Source organism: Paramisgurnus dabryanus, chromosome 16 (genome assembly GCF_030506205.2).
Source record: "Paramisgurnus dabryanus chromosome 16, PD_genome_1.1, whole genome shotgun sequence".
NCBI lineage: Eukaryota > Metazoa > Chordata > Actinopteri > Cypriniformes > Cobitidae > Paramisgurnus > Paramisgurnus dabryanus.
The window spans coordinates 16,252,412-16,272,561 of NC_133352.1; the positions used below are offsets into that span (position 1 = coordinate 16,252,412).

The window sequence follows — 20,150 nt, forward strand, 5'->3', positions numbered from 1 at the left end:
TAAATGGTTTTCTCTGTGATTGCTAGACTGTTGTTAGGCTATATGGGTGGTTGCTAGGCTGCTGTTCTGGCATTCTTTCTGGTTTCTAGGTTGTTGTTGTGGAATTCTGGTTGGTTGCTATGCTATTGCTCTTGTTTTCTGGGTGATTGCTAGACTGTTGATAGGGTTTTATTGGTTATTGCTAGGCTGTTGTTGAGATATTATGGTGGATTACTATAAAGTTGCTAGCATATTAAGGGTGGTTGTTAGGCTGTTGCTGTGACATTCTATGTGATTGCTGGGCTGTTGCTAGGCTACGGTATTTAAATTGGTTGCTAGGATATTATGTTTTCTTGGTGATTGCGACGTTGAGGCTGTGTCTTTCTAAATGATTGATAGGCCTTTGCTAGGGTATTTTAGGTGGTTTATTAAATTGCTAGGCTGTTCAGGGTAGTTAACACAGAACTGTTATGCATATAATAGAGAGTCAGTGAGTGAATGATTGGTAGTTGATACAGCATTATGGGTGGCTGTTAGTGTTACTAGATGCTGGGTTGTTCAGGGGATTGACAGAGCATTGCTATATAGTTGATAGGGTATTTAAATGAGAAGGCTCTAAAATATCCAACACATGCTGTATTTTTATATATTTAGTTAGATGTTAAAGGAACTACTTGTTTCCAAAGAATCATTCCATCTCTGAAAGATGGTACCCCATCTCAGATTGTCACTCATGCAGTATCATCACAGTCTGATATGCTGTTTTTAAAATAGACACCTCTAAGATGTCCTATACACTCTGTATTTTCTATACATTCTGTGAGGATATTAAAAGAAAACTACCTGTTTCCACAGAATCATTCTACTTCTGAATGATAGTACACCAACTCAGGTTGTCACCCCTGCAGTATCATCACAGTCTGATATGCTGTTTTTAAAATAGAGAGTTCGAAAATGTCCTATACATTCAGTTAGACGTTAAAGGGAAACCACCTGTTTGCGCAGAATAATTTCACCTCAGAGTGACAGTATCCCACCTCAATGTGTCACTCACACAATATCAAGTCAATAATTTGCACAGAATAATTTCACTTCAGAGTGACAGTATCCTACCTCAAGGTGTCACAGACAACATATCAGACCAATCTGATATGGAGTTTGTAAAATACAGCTCTCCAACTTAACCTAAATACATATTTATTTCTATAAGATCAAATACATGTTTATTTCTATAAGATCAAATACATGTGCAAAGGAAACTACCTGTTTGCACAGAATGATTTTACTTCAGAGTGACAGTGTACCACCCCAAGGTGTCACTCACAACATATCAGGCCAATCTGATATGGAGTTTGTAAAATACAGCTCTCTGAAATAACCTAAATACATGTTTATTTCTATTAAATCAAATAGATGTTTAAAGGAAACTATCTGTTTGCACAAAATAATTTCACTTCAGAGTGACAGTATACCACCTCAATATGTCACTCACACCGTATCAGGCCAATCTGATATGGAGTTTGTAAAATATAGCTCTCCAAAATAACCCAAATACACATTTATTTTTATAAGATCAAATAGATGTTTAAAGGAAACTACCTGTTTGCACAGAATAATTTCACTTCAGAGTGACAGTATACCACCTCATTGTGTCACTCACGCTGTATCAGGCCAATCTGATATAGAGTTTGTAAAATACAGCTCTCCAAAATAGCATAAATACTTGATTGTTTCTATAAGATAAAAGAGGTGCTTAAAGGAAACTACCTGTTTGCACAGAATTATTTTACCTCAGAGTGACAGTATACCACCTCAATGTGTCACTTACATTGTATCAGGCCAATCTGATATAGAGTTTGTAAAATATAGCTCTCCAAAAAACCCAAATACACGTTTATTTTTATAAGATCAAATAGATGTTTAAAGGAAACTATCTGTTTGCACAAAATAATTTCACTTCAAAGTGACAGTATACCACCTCAATATGTCACTCACACCGTATCAGGCCAATCTGATATGGAGTTTGTAAAATATAGCTCTCCAAAATAACCCAAATACACATTTATTTTTATAAGATCAAATAGATGTTTAAAGGAAACTACCTGTTTGCACAGAATAATTTCACTTCAGAGTGACAGTATACCACCTCATTGTGTCACTCACACTGTATCAGGCCAATCTGATATAGAGTTTGTAAAATACAGCTCTCCAAAATAACATAAATACTTGATTGTTTCTATAAGATAAAAGAGGTGCTTAAAGGAAACTACCTGTTTGCACAGAATTATTTTACCTCAGAGTGACAGTATACCACCTCAATGTGTCACTTACATTGTATCAGGCCAATCTGATATAGAGTTTGTAAAATATAGCTCTCCAAAAAACCAAAATACACGTTTATTTTTATACGATCAAATAGATGTTTAAAGGAAACTACCTGTTTGCACAAAATAATTTCACTTCAGAGTGACAGTACACCACCTCAATGTGTCACTCACACTGTATCAGGCCAATCTGATATAGAGTTTGTAAAATACAGCTCTCCAAAATAGCATAAATACTTGATTGTTTCTATAAGATCAAATAGGTGCCTAATGGAAACTACCTGTTTGCACAGAATGATTTTACCTCAGAGTGACAGTATACCATCTGAGGGTGTCACTTACACTGTATCAGGCCAATCTGATATAGAGTTTGTAAAATACAGCTCTCCAAAATAACCTAAATACATGTTTATTTCTATGAGATCATATAGGTGCTTAAAGGAAACTACCTGTTTGCACAGAATAATTTTACTTCAGAGGGACAGTATCCCATCTCAGGGTATCAGTCACAACATATCAGGCCAATCTGATATAGAGTTTGTAAAATACAGCTCTCCAAAATATCATAAATACTTGATTATTTCTATAAGATCAAATAGGTGCTTAAAGGAAACTACCTGTTTGCACAGAATGATTTTACCTCAGAGTGACAGTATACCATCTGAGGGTGTCACTTACACCGTATCAGGCCAATCTGATATGCACTTTATAAAATATAGCTCTCCAAAATAACCTAAATACACGTTTATTTCTATAAGATCAAATACCTGTTTAAAGGAAACTACCAGTTTGCACAGAATAATTTAACTTCAGAGTGACAGTATACCACCTCATTGTGTCAATCACACTGTATCAGGCCAATCTGATTTAAAGTTTGTAAAATACAGCTCTCCAAAATAACCCAAATACACGTTTATTTTTATAAGATCAAATAGATGTTTAAATGAAACTACCTGTTTGCACAGAATAATTTCACTTCAGAGGGACAGTATCCCATCTCAGGGTATCAGTCACAACATATCAGGACAATCTGATATAGAGTTTGTAAAATACAGCTCTCCAAAATATCATAAATACTTGATTATTTCTATAAGATCAAATAGGTGCCTAAAGGAAACTACCTGTTTGCACAGAAAGATTTTACCTCAGAGTGCAGTATACCATCTGAGGGTGTCACTTACACTGTATCAGGCCAATCTGATATGGAGTTTGTAAAATATAGCTCTCCAAAATAGCATAATATTCAATTATTTCTATAAGATCAAATAGATGCTTAAAGGAAACTACCTGTTTGCACATAATAATTTCACTTTAGACAGTATATCACCTCAAGGTGTCACTCACACAATATCAAGACAATCTGATATGGAGTTAGTAAAATACAGCTCTCCAAAATAACGTAAATACATGTTTATTTCTATAAGATCAAATAGATTTTTAAAGGAAACTACCTGTTTGCAGAGAATAATTTCACTTCAGAATGACAGTATACCACCTCAAGGTGTCACTCACACAATATCAAGTCAATCTGATGCAGAGTTTTTAAAATACAATGTGTATTTAAATTCTTTTGAAGAGCTGTATTTTACAAACTCCATATCAGATTGTCCTGATATGTTGTGAGTGATACCCTGAGATGGGATACTGTCCCTCTGAAGTGAAATTATTCTGTGCAAACAGGTAGTTTTCTTTAAGCATCTATTTGATCTTATAGAAATAATTGAGTATTATGCTATTTTGGAGAGCTGTAATTTACAAACTCCATATCAGATTGGCCTGATATGTTGTGAGTAACACCTTGAGGTGGTATACTGTCACTCTGAAGTGAAATCATTCTCTGCAAACAGGTAGTTTCCTTTAAGCACCTATTTTATCTATAGAAACAATCAAGTATTTATGATATTTTGGAGAGCTGTAATTTATAAACTCCATATCAGATTGGCCTGATATTTTGTGAGTGACACCTTGAGGTGGTATACTGTCACTCTGAAGTGAAATTATTCTGTGCAAACAGGTAGTTTCCTTTAAACAGGTATTTGATCTTTTAAAAATAAACATGTACTTAGGTTATTTCGGAGAGCTATATTTTACAAACTCCATATCAGATTGGCCTGATACGGTGTAAGTGACACCCTCAGATGGTATACTGTCACTCTGGGGTAAAATCATTCTGTGCAAACAGGTAGTTTCCTTTAAGCACCTATTTGATCTTTTAAAAATAAACATGTATTTAGGTTATTTTGGAGAGCTGTATCTTACAAACTCCATATCAGATTGGCCTGATACGGTGTGAGTGACACATTTAGGTGGTATACTGTCACTCTGAAGTGAAATTATTTTGTGCAAACAGGTAGTTTCCTTTAAACAGGTATTTGTTCTTATAGAAATAAACATGTATTTAGGTTATTTTGGAGAGCTATAATTTACAAACTCCATATCAGATTGGCCTGATACAGTGTAAGTGACACCTTCAGATGGTTTACTGTCACTCTGAGGTAAAATCATTCTGTGCAAACAAGTAGTTTCCTTTAAACAGGTATTTGTTTTTATAGAAATAAAAATGTATTTAGGTTATTTTGGAGAGCTATATTTTACAAACTCCATATCAGATTGGCCTGATACAGTGTAAGTGACACCTTCAGATGGTTTACTGTCACTCTGAGGTAAAATCATTCTGTGCAAACAGGTAGTTTCCATTAAGCACCTATTTGATCTTATAGAAACAATCAAGTATTTATGATATTTTGGAGAGCTGTATTTTACAAACTCCATATCAGATTGACTTGATATTGTGTGAGTTACACATTGAGGTGGTATACTGTCACTCTGCAGTGAAATTATTCTGTGCAAACAGGTAGTTTTCTTTAAACAGGTATTTGATCTTATATAAATAAACGTGTATTTAGATTATTTTGGAGAACTGTATTTTACAAACTCAATATCAGATTGGCCTGATACAATGTGAGTGACACATTGAGGTGGTATAATGTCACTCTGAGGTAAAATCATTCTGTGCAAACAGGTAGTTTCCTTTAAGCACCTATTTTATCTTATAGAAACAATCAATTATTTATGATATTTTGGAGAGCTGTAATTTATAAACTCCATATCAGATTGGCCTGATATTTTGTGAGTGACACCTTGAGGTGGTATACTGTCACTCTGAAGTGAAATTATTCTGTGCAAACAGGTAGTTTCCTTTAAACAGGTATTTGTTCTTATAGAAATAAACATGTATTTAGGTTATTTTGGAGAGCTATATTTTACAAACTCCATATCAGATTGGCCTGATACGGTGTAAGTGACACCCTCCGATGGTATACTGTCACTCTGGGGTAAAATCATTCTGTGCAAACAGGTAGTTTCCTTTAAGCACCTATTTGATCTTATAAAAATAAACGTGTATTTGGGTTATTTTGGAGAGCTATATTTTACAAACTCCATATCAGATTGGCCTGATACGGTGTAAGTGACACCCTCAGATGGTATACTGTCACTCTGGGGTAAAATCATTCTGTGCAAACAGGTAGTTTCCTTTAAGCACCTATTTGATCTTTTAAAAATAAACATGTATTTAGGTTATTTTGGAGAGCTGTATCTTACAAACTCCATATCAGATTGGCCTGATACGGTGTGAGTGACACATTTAGGTGGTATACTGTCACTCTGAAGTGAAATTATTTTGTGCAAACAGGTAGTTTCCTTTAAACAGGTATTTGTTCTTATAGAAATAAACATGTATTTAGGTTATTTTGGAGAGCTATAATTTACAAACTCCATATCAGATTGGCCTGATACAGTGTAAGTGACACCTTCAGATGGTTTACTGTCACTCTGAGGTAAAATCATTCTGTGCAAACAAGTAGTTTCCTTTAAACAGGTATTTGTTTTTATAGAAATAAAAATGTATTTAGGTTATTTTGGAGAGCTATATTTTACAAACTCCATATCAGATTGGCCTGATACAGTGTAAGTGACACCTTCAGATGGTTTACTGTCACTCTGAGGTAAAATCATTCTGTGCAAACAGGTAGTTTCCATTAAGCACCTATTTGATCTTATAGAAACAATCAAGTATTTATGATATTTTGGAGAGCTGTATTTTACAAACTCCATATCAGATTGACTTGATATTGTGTGAGTTACACATTGAGGTGGTATACTGTCACTCTGAAGTGAAATTATTCTGTGCAAACAGGTAGTTTTCTTTAAACAGGTATTTGATCTTATATAAATAAACGTGTATTTAGATTATTTTGGAGAACTGTATTTTACAAACTCAATATCAGATTGGCCTGATACAATGTGAGTGACACATTGAGGTGGTATAATGTCACTCTGAGGTAAAATCATTCTGTGCAAACAGGTAGTTTCCTTTAAGCACCTATTTTATCTTATAGAAACAATCAATTATTTATGATATTTTGGAGAGCTGTAATTTATAAACTCCATATCAGATTGGCCTGATATTTTGTGAGTGACACCTTGAGGTGGTATACTGTCACTCTGAAGTGAAATTATTCTGTGCAAACAGGTAGTTTCCTTTAAACAGGTATTTGTTCTTATAGAAATAAACATGTATTTAGGTTATTTTGGAGAGCTATATTTTACAAACTCCATATCAGATTGGCCTGATACGGTGTAAGTGACACCCTCCGATGGTATACTGTCACTCTGGGGTAAAATCATTCTGTGCAAACAGGTAGTTTCCTTTAAGCACCTATTTGATCTTATAAAAATAAACGTGTATTTGGGTTATTTTGGAGAGCTATATTTTACAAACTCCATATCAGATTTGCCTGATACGGTGTAAGTGACACCCTCAGATGGTATACTGTCACTCTGGGGTAAAATCATTCTGTGCAAACAGGTAGTTTCCTTTAAGCACCTATTTGATCTTATAAAAATAAACGTGTATTTGGGTTATTTTGGAGAGCTATATTTTACAAACTCCATATCAGATTGGCCTGATATGGTGTAAGTGACACCCTCGGATGGTATACTGTCACTCTGAGGTAAAATCATTCTGTGCAAACAGGTAGTTTTCTTTTAATATCTAACTAAATGTATAGAAAATACAGAGTGTATAGGACATCTTAGAGGTCTCTATTTTAAAAACAGCATATCAGACTGTGATGATACTGCATGAGTGACAACCTGAGATGGTGTACCATCTTTCAGAGATGGAATGATTCTTTGGAAACAGGTAGTTCCTTTAACATCTAACTAAATATATAAAAATACAGCATGTGTTGGATATTTTAGAACCTTCTCATTTAAATACCCTATCAACTATATAGCAATGCTCTGTCAATCCCCTGAAAAACCCAGCAACTAGTAACACTAACAGCCACCCATAATGCTGTAGCAACTACCCATCATTCACTCACTGACTCTCTATTATTACGCATAACAGTTCTGTGTTAACTACCCTGAACAGCCTAGCAATTTTATAAACCACCTAAAATACCCTAGCAAAGGTCAACTTCGCAATCACCAAGAAAATATAACAATATCCTAGCAACCAATTTAAATACCGTAGCCTAGCAACAGCCCAGCAATCACATAGAATGTCACAGCAACAGCCTAACAACCACCCTTAATATGCTAGCAACTTCATAGTCATCCACCATAATATCTCAACAACAGCCTAGCAATAACCAATAAAACCCTATCAACAGTCTAGCAATTACCCAGAAAACAAGAGCAATAGCATAGCAACCAACCAGAATTCCAGAACAACAACTTAGCAACCACACAGAACCCCAGAGCAACAGCCTAGCAACCGCCATAATTCCCTAGCAACCACAAAGAATGCCAGAACAACAACCTAGCAACCACCCATATAGCTTAGCAACAGTCTAGCAATCACAGAGAAAACCAAAGCTATACCATAGCTACCATTTAAAAAACCTTAGTAACAGCGTAGCAACCACACATAATGCAATAGAAATAGCCTAGCAACCACCCATAATACCCTAGAAATGAATTAAAACAGACCCAGAATGCAACAAAAACAGCCTAGCAACCACCCATAAATCCCTAGCTACGATTTAAAACAGACACAGAATACAATAGAAACAACCTAGCAACCACCCACAATACCCTAGCAACGACTTAGAATGCAATAGAAATAGCCTAGCAACCACCCACAATACCCTAGCAATGATTTAAAACAGACACAGAATGCAACAGAAACATCATAGCAACCACCCATAATACCCTAGCAACGACTTAAACAGACACATAATGCAACAGAAATAGCCTAGCAACCACCCATAATACCCTAGCAATGAATTAAAACAGACCCAGAATGCAATAGAAACAGCCTAGCAACCACACAGAATGCAAGAGAAACAGCCTAGCAACCACCCATAATACCCTAGCAATGACTTTTAACAGACACAGAATGCAATAGAAACAGCCTAGCAGCCACCAATAATACCCTAGCAACGACTTAAACAGACACAGAATGCAAAAGAAAAAGACTAGCAACCACCCATATACCCTAGCAACAGTCTAGCAATCACATAGAAAACCAGAGCTATACCTTAGTAACCACTTAAAAAGCCCTAGCAATAGCATAGCAAGCAACCAGAATGCAACAAAAACAACCTAGCAACCACGCATAAAACCCTAGAAACAGCCTAGCAACCACACAGAATGCAAGAGAAACAACCTAGAAACCACCAATAATACCCTAGCAACGATTTAAACAGACACAGAATGCAAGAGAAACAGACTAGCAACCACCCATATACCCTAGCAACAGTCTAGCAATCGCATACAAAACCAAAGCTATACCCTAGCAACCACTTAAAAAGCCCTAGCAATACCATAGCAAGTAACCAGAATGCAACATAAACAACCTAGCAACAACATATACAACCCTAGTAACAGCCTAGCAACCACACAGAATGCAAGAGAGACCGCCTCGCAACCACTCATTATACCCTAGCAATGACTTTAAACAGACACAGAATGCAACAGAATCAGCCTAGCAACCAAACAGAATGCAACAGAAACAGCCTAGCATCCAAACAGAATGCAACAGAAACAGCCTAGCAACCACTTATAGAACCCTAGCAACCACACAGAATGCAAGAGAAACAGCCTAGCAACCAACCATAATACCCTAGCAATGCCTTATAACAGACACATAATGCAACAGAAATATCAGCAGATTTAGTGAGAAACTTTTATTTTGAAATCATTCCTCTCGTGCATTTACCGTAATGTCTCATTTATGTGCACACAGAAAAAAAACGGGGGGCTAGTTTGACCGTCTTTTTCGGAGTGGCGGCTGGCTTGACTGCAGTGTTGCAGGCAAATACTCATCTTTCTCCTTGTCATATAGCTGTGTTCGGTAGTTTCCTAATTTAAAAGTTTTTAATCATATACTTTATCTAAGAATGCCAGATGTAAATAAAGTTATTTATTATTGGTTAAAGTTGGTTTGTTGGTGGGAAACATTAACTTTACCTGACAAGCTTGCTACAGTAGTTAGCACAGGACTAAACTTTAACGTACAATGCAAACTTGTCCGTCAAATCTTACTTACCTATGATCATGGTTTCTTCCGGTATTTCTTCTGTGAAACATTCTTCTCCGTCTCGCCTATATGAAAGTACAATGCAGACACAAAACTGTTGTAAACGTTTAAAAGCAACACCAAATAAAGTGTAAACTGCATCCTGATTGTCACCATCTTGACACTGTCGGTGTCACAGTGTTGCCAAATATTTTTAATGGAAAGAAGCTTCTTGAAAAGTAGCCAAATGTCACTACATTACGTTATAACGTAATTGGCATATCCGTGACGTCACCACGTCGTATTGGCATTCTATCTACACTTTAAATAGGCTTTATGCCCAGCTGCACTACTTCCTGAACTTCAGCCAGCTCCTTGTTTCCTGTCAACGTCCTTCATTGTTGGACAAACTGATTAATCCAGTTGTGTCTGATTATTGTTGTTGTGACTACTGAGGTCAGGCACAACTGGATTAATCAGTTTGTCCAATAACAGGTGTTTCTTCTATGAAACATTTCTTCTCCGTCTCGCCTATTTGAAAGTAAAATGCAGACACAAAACTGTTGGAAACCTTAAAAAGCAACACCAAATAAAGTGTATACAGCATCCTGATTGTCACCATCTTGACACTTCCGGTGTCACAGTGTTGCCAAATATTTTTAATGGAAAGAAGCTTCTTGAAAAATAACGTGATTAGCATATCCTTGACGTCATCACGTCGTATTGGCATTCTATCTACACTGGCACTTTAAATTCTCTTACTCTGTGAACTGACCCTGAGCTATGTTTATTTGTCCAAATAGTCCAGTTTCAAAACAAATAAGGATAAAACAATACCCAGGTAAATGATTAGAAGATACAGCTCATTCAAGTCTGTCTGTAAAGGCGCTAAATCCAGCGCAAACGTTTTATCGATACCAAACCTACCACGTCAAATCAACTGTGAATGTTACGCCAATGTGTTTGTGTTTAATTCTTATATTTATGAATTTGTGTCCTTAACTTTGAGATTCATTTATGTGTGTAAAATATGCATACAATATGGCATAAAACGAAAGTCAATTATTGAATTAAAGAAGGATTGTCTATAGTTTTACTGACCGTACTAATTCAAATGTTTTTTAATAGGCTGTAAATTAAAGTAATCATAATTCTTTAAACGTTTTTTTTTTTTTTTTTTAAATAGAAGCAGGGCCTAAATTATCCAAGAGTACGAGGCTATTGCCTCTATCTTCATGACTTAAATTAACTATCATGGCAATACGAAGATACATGTTGTAAAATTAAAGCATTTAACAGCTCACAATAAAAATGGAGAAGCTTGGTCCTTCGTAAAATGTATAGATACAACATATCCTATGACACTTGAAAAAATTAAAATCACAAACATGCAAACAGTCCACTGGTAGAGCTGCTTTATTTTCTCACCAAAACCAACATCATTTTACAGTCAGTGCCTGCTTGATCTCTAACAAAAAATACATTTCTTATTGGAACAAAAAAGTTAATCAGTGCATTATTGCAATTATCTATTACGAAGGGCAAAGAAATTTAGCAAAATGTATTTAGAGAACACCGAAAAATGAAGGCAAAATCTCCAATTGAACTTGCTAAAATATATGACTTTCAATTTCATTTATATCCCAAACATTCAAAAGGCAAAAAGTCATTTTCAAAATGCATCTCTTGCAGCGGTCCTTTTGTGAATTTATCACCTTGCACAAGTGAATACAAATCAGATTTGATGGTATGTTCAGTTAAAAATGTGTAACACTGGAAACAATCATAACTGCAGAAACGGATCAATGTCATTTACAAAAAAACAGCATTAAGTTTAAACTGATTTCATTGGCAGTCCATTAAAACCCTCTTACAACTCAAATCATACATGATGTATATCAGCAACTTAATACTCCAGAGCAGAACTAAACCATGGAACACGAATGCCAAAGCAAAGCAGGTTAAGTTTCAAAACAATGCTACGAAATAAATTCTGAATGGAACTAAATTAAGTTTATACAAATACACAACAATAAAAAAGAACCATTGAAGACTGCTTTGAAAATGTCTATTTGACCATACTTAAGTACACACCTTGCCAAACCGAAAACCATACAAATAAAAATGTCACCTATTCAACTCTTTAGATCCAAACTAACTTTCCCTCAAATCAGGGACCTTAATAATATAAACATTTATACAGTTGTTAAAAATAATTCACATTAATGTTTCAACCTACAATTTCCAAAGTTCTTTGAAATCATGTTCGGGTGGTTTAGTAGAACCTCTTGTTTCTTTCCTGACGTTTCTGAAAGACCACTGCACCAACAACTGCACAAACCACAATTCCAAGTAGAGCACATAACAGAAGTAGGAAGACCTTCCAGCCAGTGAGAGGTGTGCTTCGGAAATTACCCGTTGGATCATCAACATTGTCTGTTTTGTGTGAGACGGTACACAGAAGAGACAAGGAGAAGATCAAGGAAGGAAGACGTGTTCAATATAAATCACACATGCTCTAATATCTATAGTTTTGCTAATACTTTAAGCCATCCTGCAAGTGCAGGTCAGTTGTGTTACCTTTAGGGGACTTGAGGAGACTGACACTAGGCTCAATCTTTGTCCAGTCCTGGTTGTCCTCTTCAGGAGTATGTTCTACCATCAGCTGGTACATTTTCATAGAGATGATATCATGGTTGTCTGCAATGTAAAAACGGAGTGAAGTTGTGTAACACGTATCAAGACTATTATATGAATATTATTATATAAAGCCTGAAGTATTTGTTTTTACGCATACATGTGGGACAGAGCTAGGGGTGTAACGGTACGCAAAAATCACGGTTCGGTGCGAACCCCGGTTTTGAAGCCACGGTTCGGTTCATTTTCGGTACAGTAAGGGAGAAATGCAAACATTAAACTGCAGGTTGTTTATTACTATAAACTTTTTTTTTACAATTTGTTTACACTTTTTTAAACACTTTTTATTAAAATATAACATATAAAATATATATAAAATGAAAAAATAATAAATAAAAGACTACTGCAAAGTTCTTTTTTACATTATTTTATAACAGTAGGTAACTCTTTTCTTAACCTTCTCTTAAACTTTTTCTACTAAAACCTTGAACTAACAAATTCAATTCCTGAATACATTTATGAACTATTAGCCTACATTTTTGCCACCAAAAATTTTCTGTTTTGATTTATTTTGGATTGTTTAACCTCACAGTATTGAACCATCTCTGTATAAAAATAATATTACTGCTCTATGTGTAACTGCATAGCAAGCAACATGATGATATACTTATTATACACTCATTTTGAGATTAGTGAGCTGCATACATAGCCATCTTTGATCTTTTGCACGTTTCTCCTAATCTTTGCTTGTGTCGTCAATGTAAGCTGTGACTTTACTTACGAACCCCTCCGCAGCTGAGTAACAGCTGAGTAAGCCCGGGTTACAGCTCTTCTCTGTCCCGACCAGCTGAACGCATTGTGACAATGATATGATTGTCTCTGTACGCGTACCAGTAAAAAAAAACTATGCTTTGCACGTCTGTGTGTTGCCAAAACGAACCACACTCCAGGCTTAAGAATGATTTCAAAGTAATTCTTACCAGACAGATCTCCTGTAGCTGCAGAGGAACCAAAATAGTAGCCAGTAGGGAGGCGGACACCTCCGATATCAATACACTCTTTCCAATCATTCCTGTCATCCACATCTACCATAATCTGTCAAAACAGAACACTTCAATGAGGAACCTCTGGAGCACTTAACAATAAAGTGGTAGAAAACAACTTCTGCCCAAAAAAGTGCATCAATCCTTCACGGAAGTAATCCACACGGCTCCAAGGGGTTAATAAAGGTCTTTTGCGGGAAATGATGCAATTTTTTTTTTTAAATCATATTTTAAACTTTATAAACTATAATATCTAGCTTCTGGTAAGGACGCCATCTTGGACTCACGATTCACAAGAGTCACTGCGCAACGTGCATACAGCAATGAACACTCACGATGACAAAACTCTCCTGTGAATCGCATGAGTACAAGATGGCGCAGTTACCGGAAGCTAGTTATTACAGTTTATAAAGTTTGAAATTTCAAAAATCGCATCGATTACCCACAAAAAACCTTCATTAACCCCTTGGAGCCATGTGGATTAACTCTAAGAAGAATAGTATGAATGCACTTTTTTGGGGTTTAAAGTCAGAAGTTTTCTACAATTATAAAGCTTGGAAGAGCAAAGACATTTTCAAAATCAACTCCAATTGTGTTTGTATGAAAGACGATGGACATATGTATCTTGAAATGCTTGAAAATCATAGTGTAATTTTGATATTTGGCTGGAGTATCCCTTTAAGTAAACAGACATTATATAAAGATACAGATTTTGAGGAACAACAATTGGTTGGGAATTTGGAATTGGACGTTTCTGGGTGGCAAGTTTGTATTTTTTTTATTGTGGACCTGCAAAAAGTAACTGTAACATCAATAGTAAAACTTCAGCCTAAACGTTAGCATATAGCATTAATTAACTGCCAAAATGCGCTAAACCAGCAGTCACAACTTTGCTTTTATGTTTTAGCAACATTGTATTTAATTTAATGTGTAATTTAATGTTGGGGCGTACATCAGGACTGTAACATCACAGTCTGTGTTATGTTGAGATTGGACGTTTTTTTAAATGCACAACGTTTACATAAGGAGGACAAAATCGTGTTTGGGGCTCACGATATGTTATTACCATGTACACAACTCTTATTATTCATCTATGCCTATGTATTTGCATACATTCTATGGCACCTTTAAAGGCACATAGGGCAAATTAGACTCAGATGGAGGGTGAGAATTGAGGGAAATTGTTTAGTAAATTGTGAATTGTGTAACTGGACCACAAAGGTCAAAATGAGATATGACACCTGAAATTTGAGTGGCCAGAAGAAAACTACCAGCACTCACATGTGTAAAATAATATTTTTGCACTACATTTAGGCCATGTTTACATTAGAGCATTTGCGTTTTAAAACGGCATTTTAAAATGAAAACGATCCTCGTTTATACTGGCATTTTAAAAAGAATCTTCATCCACACTATGCACCACCATAAACGCATGAAACATGACCAATCACATAACTGGGCATGCGCATAAAAGTGTAAAATAACTTATTACTCTAATAATAGCTTACCTGCACGTTTACGCAGCCTAGGGGTGTGCGATATTGACAAAAATTCATACCTGGGTCCTTTGCTGGCAACTATAACAGACACTATTTTTTAACCTAAAATGTGTTTGGGAAAGTCTTATACTGTTCTATCTACCCCCTACAACATATTTATATGATTAATAGGTTAATTTTTATTTTATAACTAAACAGAAAGGTCTTTATGATTTAAAAAGAAAGCATTCAAGTGAACAGTACTAAACAGTAGCGAACTTGAAGCAAAAAATAAATTTTAGCAAATGCAAACTTCAATCAAACATAGTAAGAGGTGAAGTATTGCTTTAGCCTACCAGAAATGTTTATTGCATTAATTTTTAAAAGTGTGCGAGGTCCGTGCACGTCCTCCGCTATCAACACACAAAAAGCTAAAAGCGCAACGCCTAAAAGAGCATTATATATTAATGACGATGAGTTTATTGTTTTTATTAATTTATATTCACAAAACTTATCAACAAAACATCGATTCAAATTAAGAGACAAATTATCTGAAACGAAATTCATTTTAAAGTAGCAAACAAAACTTACATTAAACTGGAAAATAATTTCTGACCCATTACAATTCTCCCTTCATATTGGCCTTTACAACGCCTATATGGCATTTAAAATTACAGTCTATCTTTCGTAAGCTAACTAAATTTAAACAAAACATAAACACTTATACTGTTCTAGCTCCCCCCTACAACATATTAATATGATTAATAGGTTAATTTTTATTTTATAACTAAACAGAAAGGTCTTTATGATTTAAAAAGAAAGCATTCAAGTGAACAGTACTTAACAGTATAGCGAACTTAAAGCAAAAATAAATCAGCAAATTCAAACTTCAATCAAACATAGTAAGAGGTGAAGTATTGCTTTAACCTTTACCAGAAATGCTTATTGCATTAATTTTTAAAAGTGTGCGAGGTCCGTGCACGTCCTCCGCTAGCAACACACAAATAGCTAAAAGCCAAGCGCCTAAACGAGCATTATATTAATGACGTTGAGTTTATTGTTTTTATTAATTTATATTCACAAAACTTATCAACAAAACATCGATTAAAATTAAGAGACAAATTATCTGAAACGAAATTCATTTTAAAGTAGCAAACAAAACTTACATTAAACTGGAAAATAATGTCTGACCCATTACAATTCTCCCTTCATATTGGCCTTTGCAACGCCTATATGGCATTTAAAATTACAGTCTATCTTTCATAAGCTAACTACATTTAAACAAAACATAAACACATTAAACCCAACAATACTCAAACATTCATATAAAACAGACATTATCTATAAGGATACATGTTAAAACTATCCGATATAGCGTTTATAATAGCTGGTTGGTAGATGTTTACTATTTTTGGCAAAACCTCCGTAACAAACCAACATTTACATGAATAAAATAATTTTTACTTTGAAAATGATGCGCTGTCACGTTAACATCAGCTGTTCGTTTACATAAGACTCCGTCTACGTTCATTTACACTCAGAGCAACGTCCGAGTTCTCAAACTAAAACAGGGTCTTCAGCGTTTGCGAACGAATCCGTTTATGAGGTTCGAAAACGGTGATGTAGTGTAGATGAAAGGCGTAAACGTAGCAAAAGTAACGCGTTTTAAAGGATAAACGCATTAATGTAAACATAGCCTTACATTCATTGAGTCCCTTACCGTGAGTCTGCCTTTTGAGTATCGAATAGCCAGGTAGGTGTCATGGTCTTTATTTCTGACTTCAGCCGAGCAACCCCCCAATTCAGTGGATCGTCCATCTCTCCCATGGTCATACGGCAGGGAACCATTACTGACCATTGCAGAAATATAGGGGAAAGAGCGCTGGACACATAAAAACATTAAAATGATGCATTATACATTTATAAAAAATGAAGATTACGAAAATAATGAAGAACCATTTCTAAGAAATGCTTCATTTCATTTAAAGCAACATAATGAAGTGTATGAAAATGTGAAATAATGCAGGCAAAATAAAAAAAGATAAAAATTAAAACTTTTCACAGGGTTCCCACACCTTAGTTAACTTCAAATTCAAGAACCTTTCAAGGACTTTTCAGGTCCAATACCCTCAAATTCAAGGACTAAATGTTTGACACATTTCAAGTGAGAGCAAGGTTACATCGTGTTACCTTTTAAGATAAACTGTTACAGTTCCCTTTTGAGGGAACTTGCGCTGCGTCACTGCGGTGACGCCTCCAGGGGTAAGTGCGTCTGAATGTGTTTAACAAATTCAACCAATGGTGAGGCTTAACGACAAAGACATTGTGACGCGGGAGCCAGGAAGTATATCGCTATCTGAAATAATGCCAAAGATGGCGTTACAGGGACGCAGGAAGTATGGCAAGAGAGACGCAGCGTCTCGTTCCCTTCTCAGGGAACAACAGGTACATACTTAACCTGAGACGTTTTCATGTGTCAAACACAACTATGCAAAAAAGCACAGTTTAGCACGTGTGCTTAAAAGTCTAGAATTTTATGACATTATCCTACACTCCACAGGGAATAATATGGATTTTTTCCCAAAAAACTTCTTGCATAAAATAGATTCAAGCACTTCCACTATCTTTGTATGCATATTTTCAAAAACTTCCCATGGCCTTAAACTTTTCCCCCCAGATTCACAAACTTTCAAGGATTTCAAGAACCCGTGGGAACCCTGTTTTCATAAGCTGACACTACATACCTGTGTCTAGTTAACACAAACCCAAAAGTTACAAAAACACTTGGTTATAATAATAAGATAATAAGAAAGTTATCACTAATATGCAATAAGAAATAATCAAATGAATGGATTCCACATAAAGAAAAAGTTTGGATAGAACGGGAGCAGAGCAAACATATTAAAGGCTCAGAAGTCCAATGTTCTCAATGTCTCAAAACTGCTTTCTAGATTGGATATATTGTATAACCTTTGTATATAGCTTCAGTTTTCTAAGAAAGAAGAAATGAAGGAACATAAACAACAACACTTTCATCTCTTTAACAACTCACATCCGGTGCTTCATCGTTAGGATATGTGTCTATAAAAATGACCAACCCATGGAAATGGGCACTACTGCCAAACACGGGGCCTGCAGAGAAGAAAGGACACGTGAGAACGGTACACTTACATCCATCCCTTGGAGATCATTACGGAAGGTATCCACAAAAATAGCCAGGCCTACAAAATGGTCTTGATTTCCAAAGACTGGCCCTAAATGAAAGTGTGACACAATCAACTAGGGAAGACAAACATGCAGAACACTTACAGATGGAACAAACACATCCAGACAGCTTTATAACACTTATATATCACATTTACAAGCATGTGCCTTTCTATGGTGAAGTGTTTGATGGCGATGGTCACTGCACCTAGTCAATTTCCTCTTCACTATATGAAAGCAGGAAAACTTACCAGGATGTAGTCTCTCTTTTGTATACCATATAGCAAAGCCATCCCCATGAAGATTTTTCTTTCCTGATCCATGAATTTTAAATTGCACATGCATTTCCCAATCCTTCAAATAGCATGGCTGCACAGGAAGAAAAATACACTTAGCACTTAGTATGTTTTAACTTTTGTGTTACATTATTATGTTGGTTACACTTTTAGTTTTCATACCACTGTATTCCAGATGGATCCTTGTTTACTCCGCTCATCCGGAGTCAGCCGCACATACTGGCTGGTAACTAATGTACTCCCCCAAAAATCCCACTGACTCGAGGGACTTGTTCCAACACCTAATAATCAGATGTATGCATCACATATTGTATGCATTATATAAAAGTTTTGGATGTGTAAGTACAATGTAAACACCAACACACATGCACCAATAAAGTATACAATAAAATGAGATAATTAGGAGTCTAAACATATATAAATTCTCTAAGCTAGATGTTATTTAATATAACAGCATTTTAACAGTTAGTATGCACTTTAAGAAAACAATAAAAATCCTTTACACCCGTGTATCTCAACCAGAGGGACGGGGTCCACTAGAGGACAAAACAAGGGGACCTTAAGCTCTTAAATATTTTAATAGATAGAAACCTAGGGTGTGGGTCTTCAAATATTGTTGTGAACAAAGGGGGTCTCCAAGTACTTGACATCCACTTCTTTGCAACCTGCATACGTCACAAATATAAACCGCTCTCACCTGTTTAAATAAAGGTGCTTCCTGCATAGTTGTTTGCATTGAGTTGTGTGACTATAACTGACTCACTGCTTGTAACTTTACTGCGTCTCAGGACAGTGGCGTACTTTTATCCCGTCTATACATTTTTATGAAATAGATAACCCATGCCACCGCATAATAACATAACTCACATCATACTATTGTAGGCAGTGTACAGAACACTTGAAATGCATGAGTGACCGTGTGGCTAAACGTGTGGTAAACCGCAATATGTTACTACAAGCACGTAGCTTACTCACCCTGATATGGTTTAATGAGCGAGTGCTCTCGCTTTAAGTGCTCCGCATTCCCGTCTGTTATATCTGAATATACGGACGAGAAATTAAGTAAGCATAAAAGTAAGAGTATCCTGTGACACACGGGCATTTTACGAGTTACACTCGGTTGAGAGTGAAGCCATAAAGATGACGGGCTTCTTTCTTGTGGGATTCGTCGACGCCTTCCTTCCTCTCTGTGTCTTCACTTCCTGCGAAGAGGCACGGGCTGCGTTTTAAAACCTACTGAGTCGCCTACGTAGACAGCTTGTTTTTAAGCACACTATGCGAGATCGTATTTAGCTGCATTTTGACGCGTTTCGGCGAGGTCTGAATCAAATATTGTTGGGGAATAAATAGTTCCAGTGTCCAAAACGTGTTTGAGGCCTAGGATTAATTGTCTAAATAGGTGGCTTGCTAGGTTTTGAAGCATAGCCACTGACTGGTTCACAAACACTTCTCAACCATAGTTCTCAACATACACTTCCTTAATTCAGTAAGAGTCCAGTGTCTGTTTTGGCTTGTAAAATATTATAGTATGTTTATTAGTATGCAAAGACGATGCATTTATTGTAAAATATAACATTTTTTAAATGTGCCAAAAATGCATTAAAAAAGATGTACAATTGTTTTGTGATATATACATAGTAGGTGGCTTTATGCAAAAA

At 35.8% G+C, this 20,150-nt stretch overlaps 1 protein-coding gene across 2 annotated transcripts; it reads right to left on the bottom strand.

Moving 5' to 3' along the window:
- Window positions 1-11,232: 11,232 nt before the first annotated feature.
- On the bottom strand, window positions 11,233-19,696 carry lman2 (lectin, mannose-binding 2). 2 transcript variants are annotated; one of them, XM_065266510.2, is made up of 8 exons: window positions 19,468-19,696; window positions 18,655-18,773; window positions 18,448-18,565; window positions 18,045-18,124; window positions 16,713-16,874; window positions 13,452-13,566; window positions 12,415-12,534; window positions 11,233-12,270 (listed from the first exon to the last, which is right to left on the bottom strand). In XM_065266510.2, the coding sequence occupies exons 1-8, from the start codon at window positions 19,592-19,594 to the stop codon at window positions 12,110-12,112; spliced, it is 1,002 nt and encodes a 333-aa protein (XP_065122582.1). In that variant the 5' UTR covers window positions 19,595-19,696; the 3' UTR covers window positions 11,233-12,109. The 2 variants fall into 2 exon arrangements, with proteins under 2 accessions (XP_065122582.1, XP_065122580.1); XM_065266508.2 differs by lacking the exon at window positions 18,045-18,124 and adding an exon at window positions 18,164-18,246 and having other exon boundaries at window positions 19,468-19,695.
- Between the last annotated feature and the right edge of the window lie 454 nt (window positions 19,697-20,150).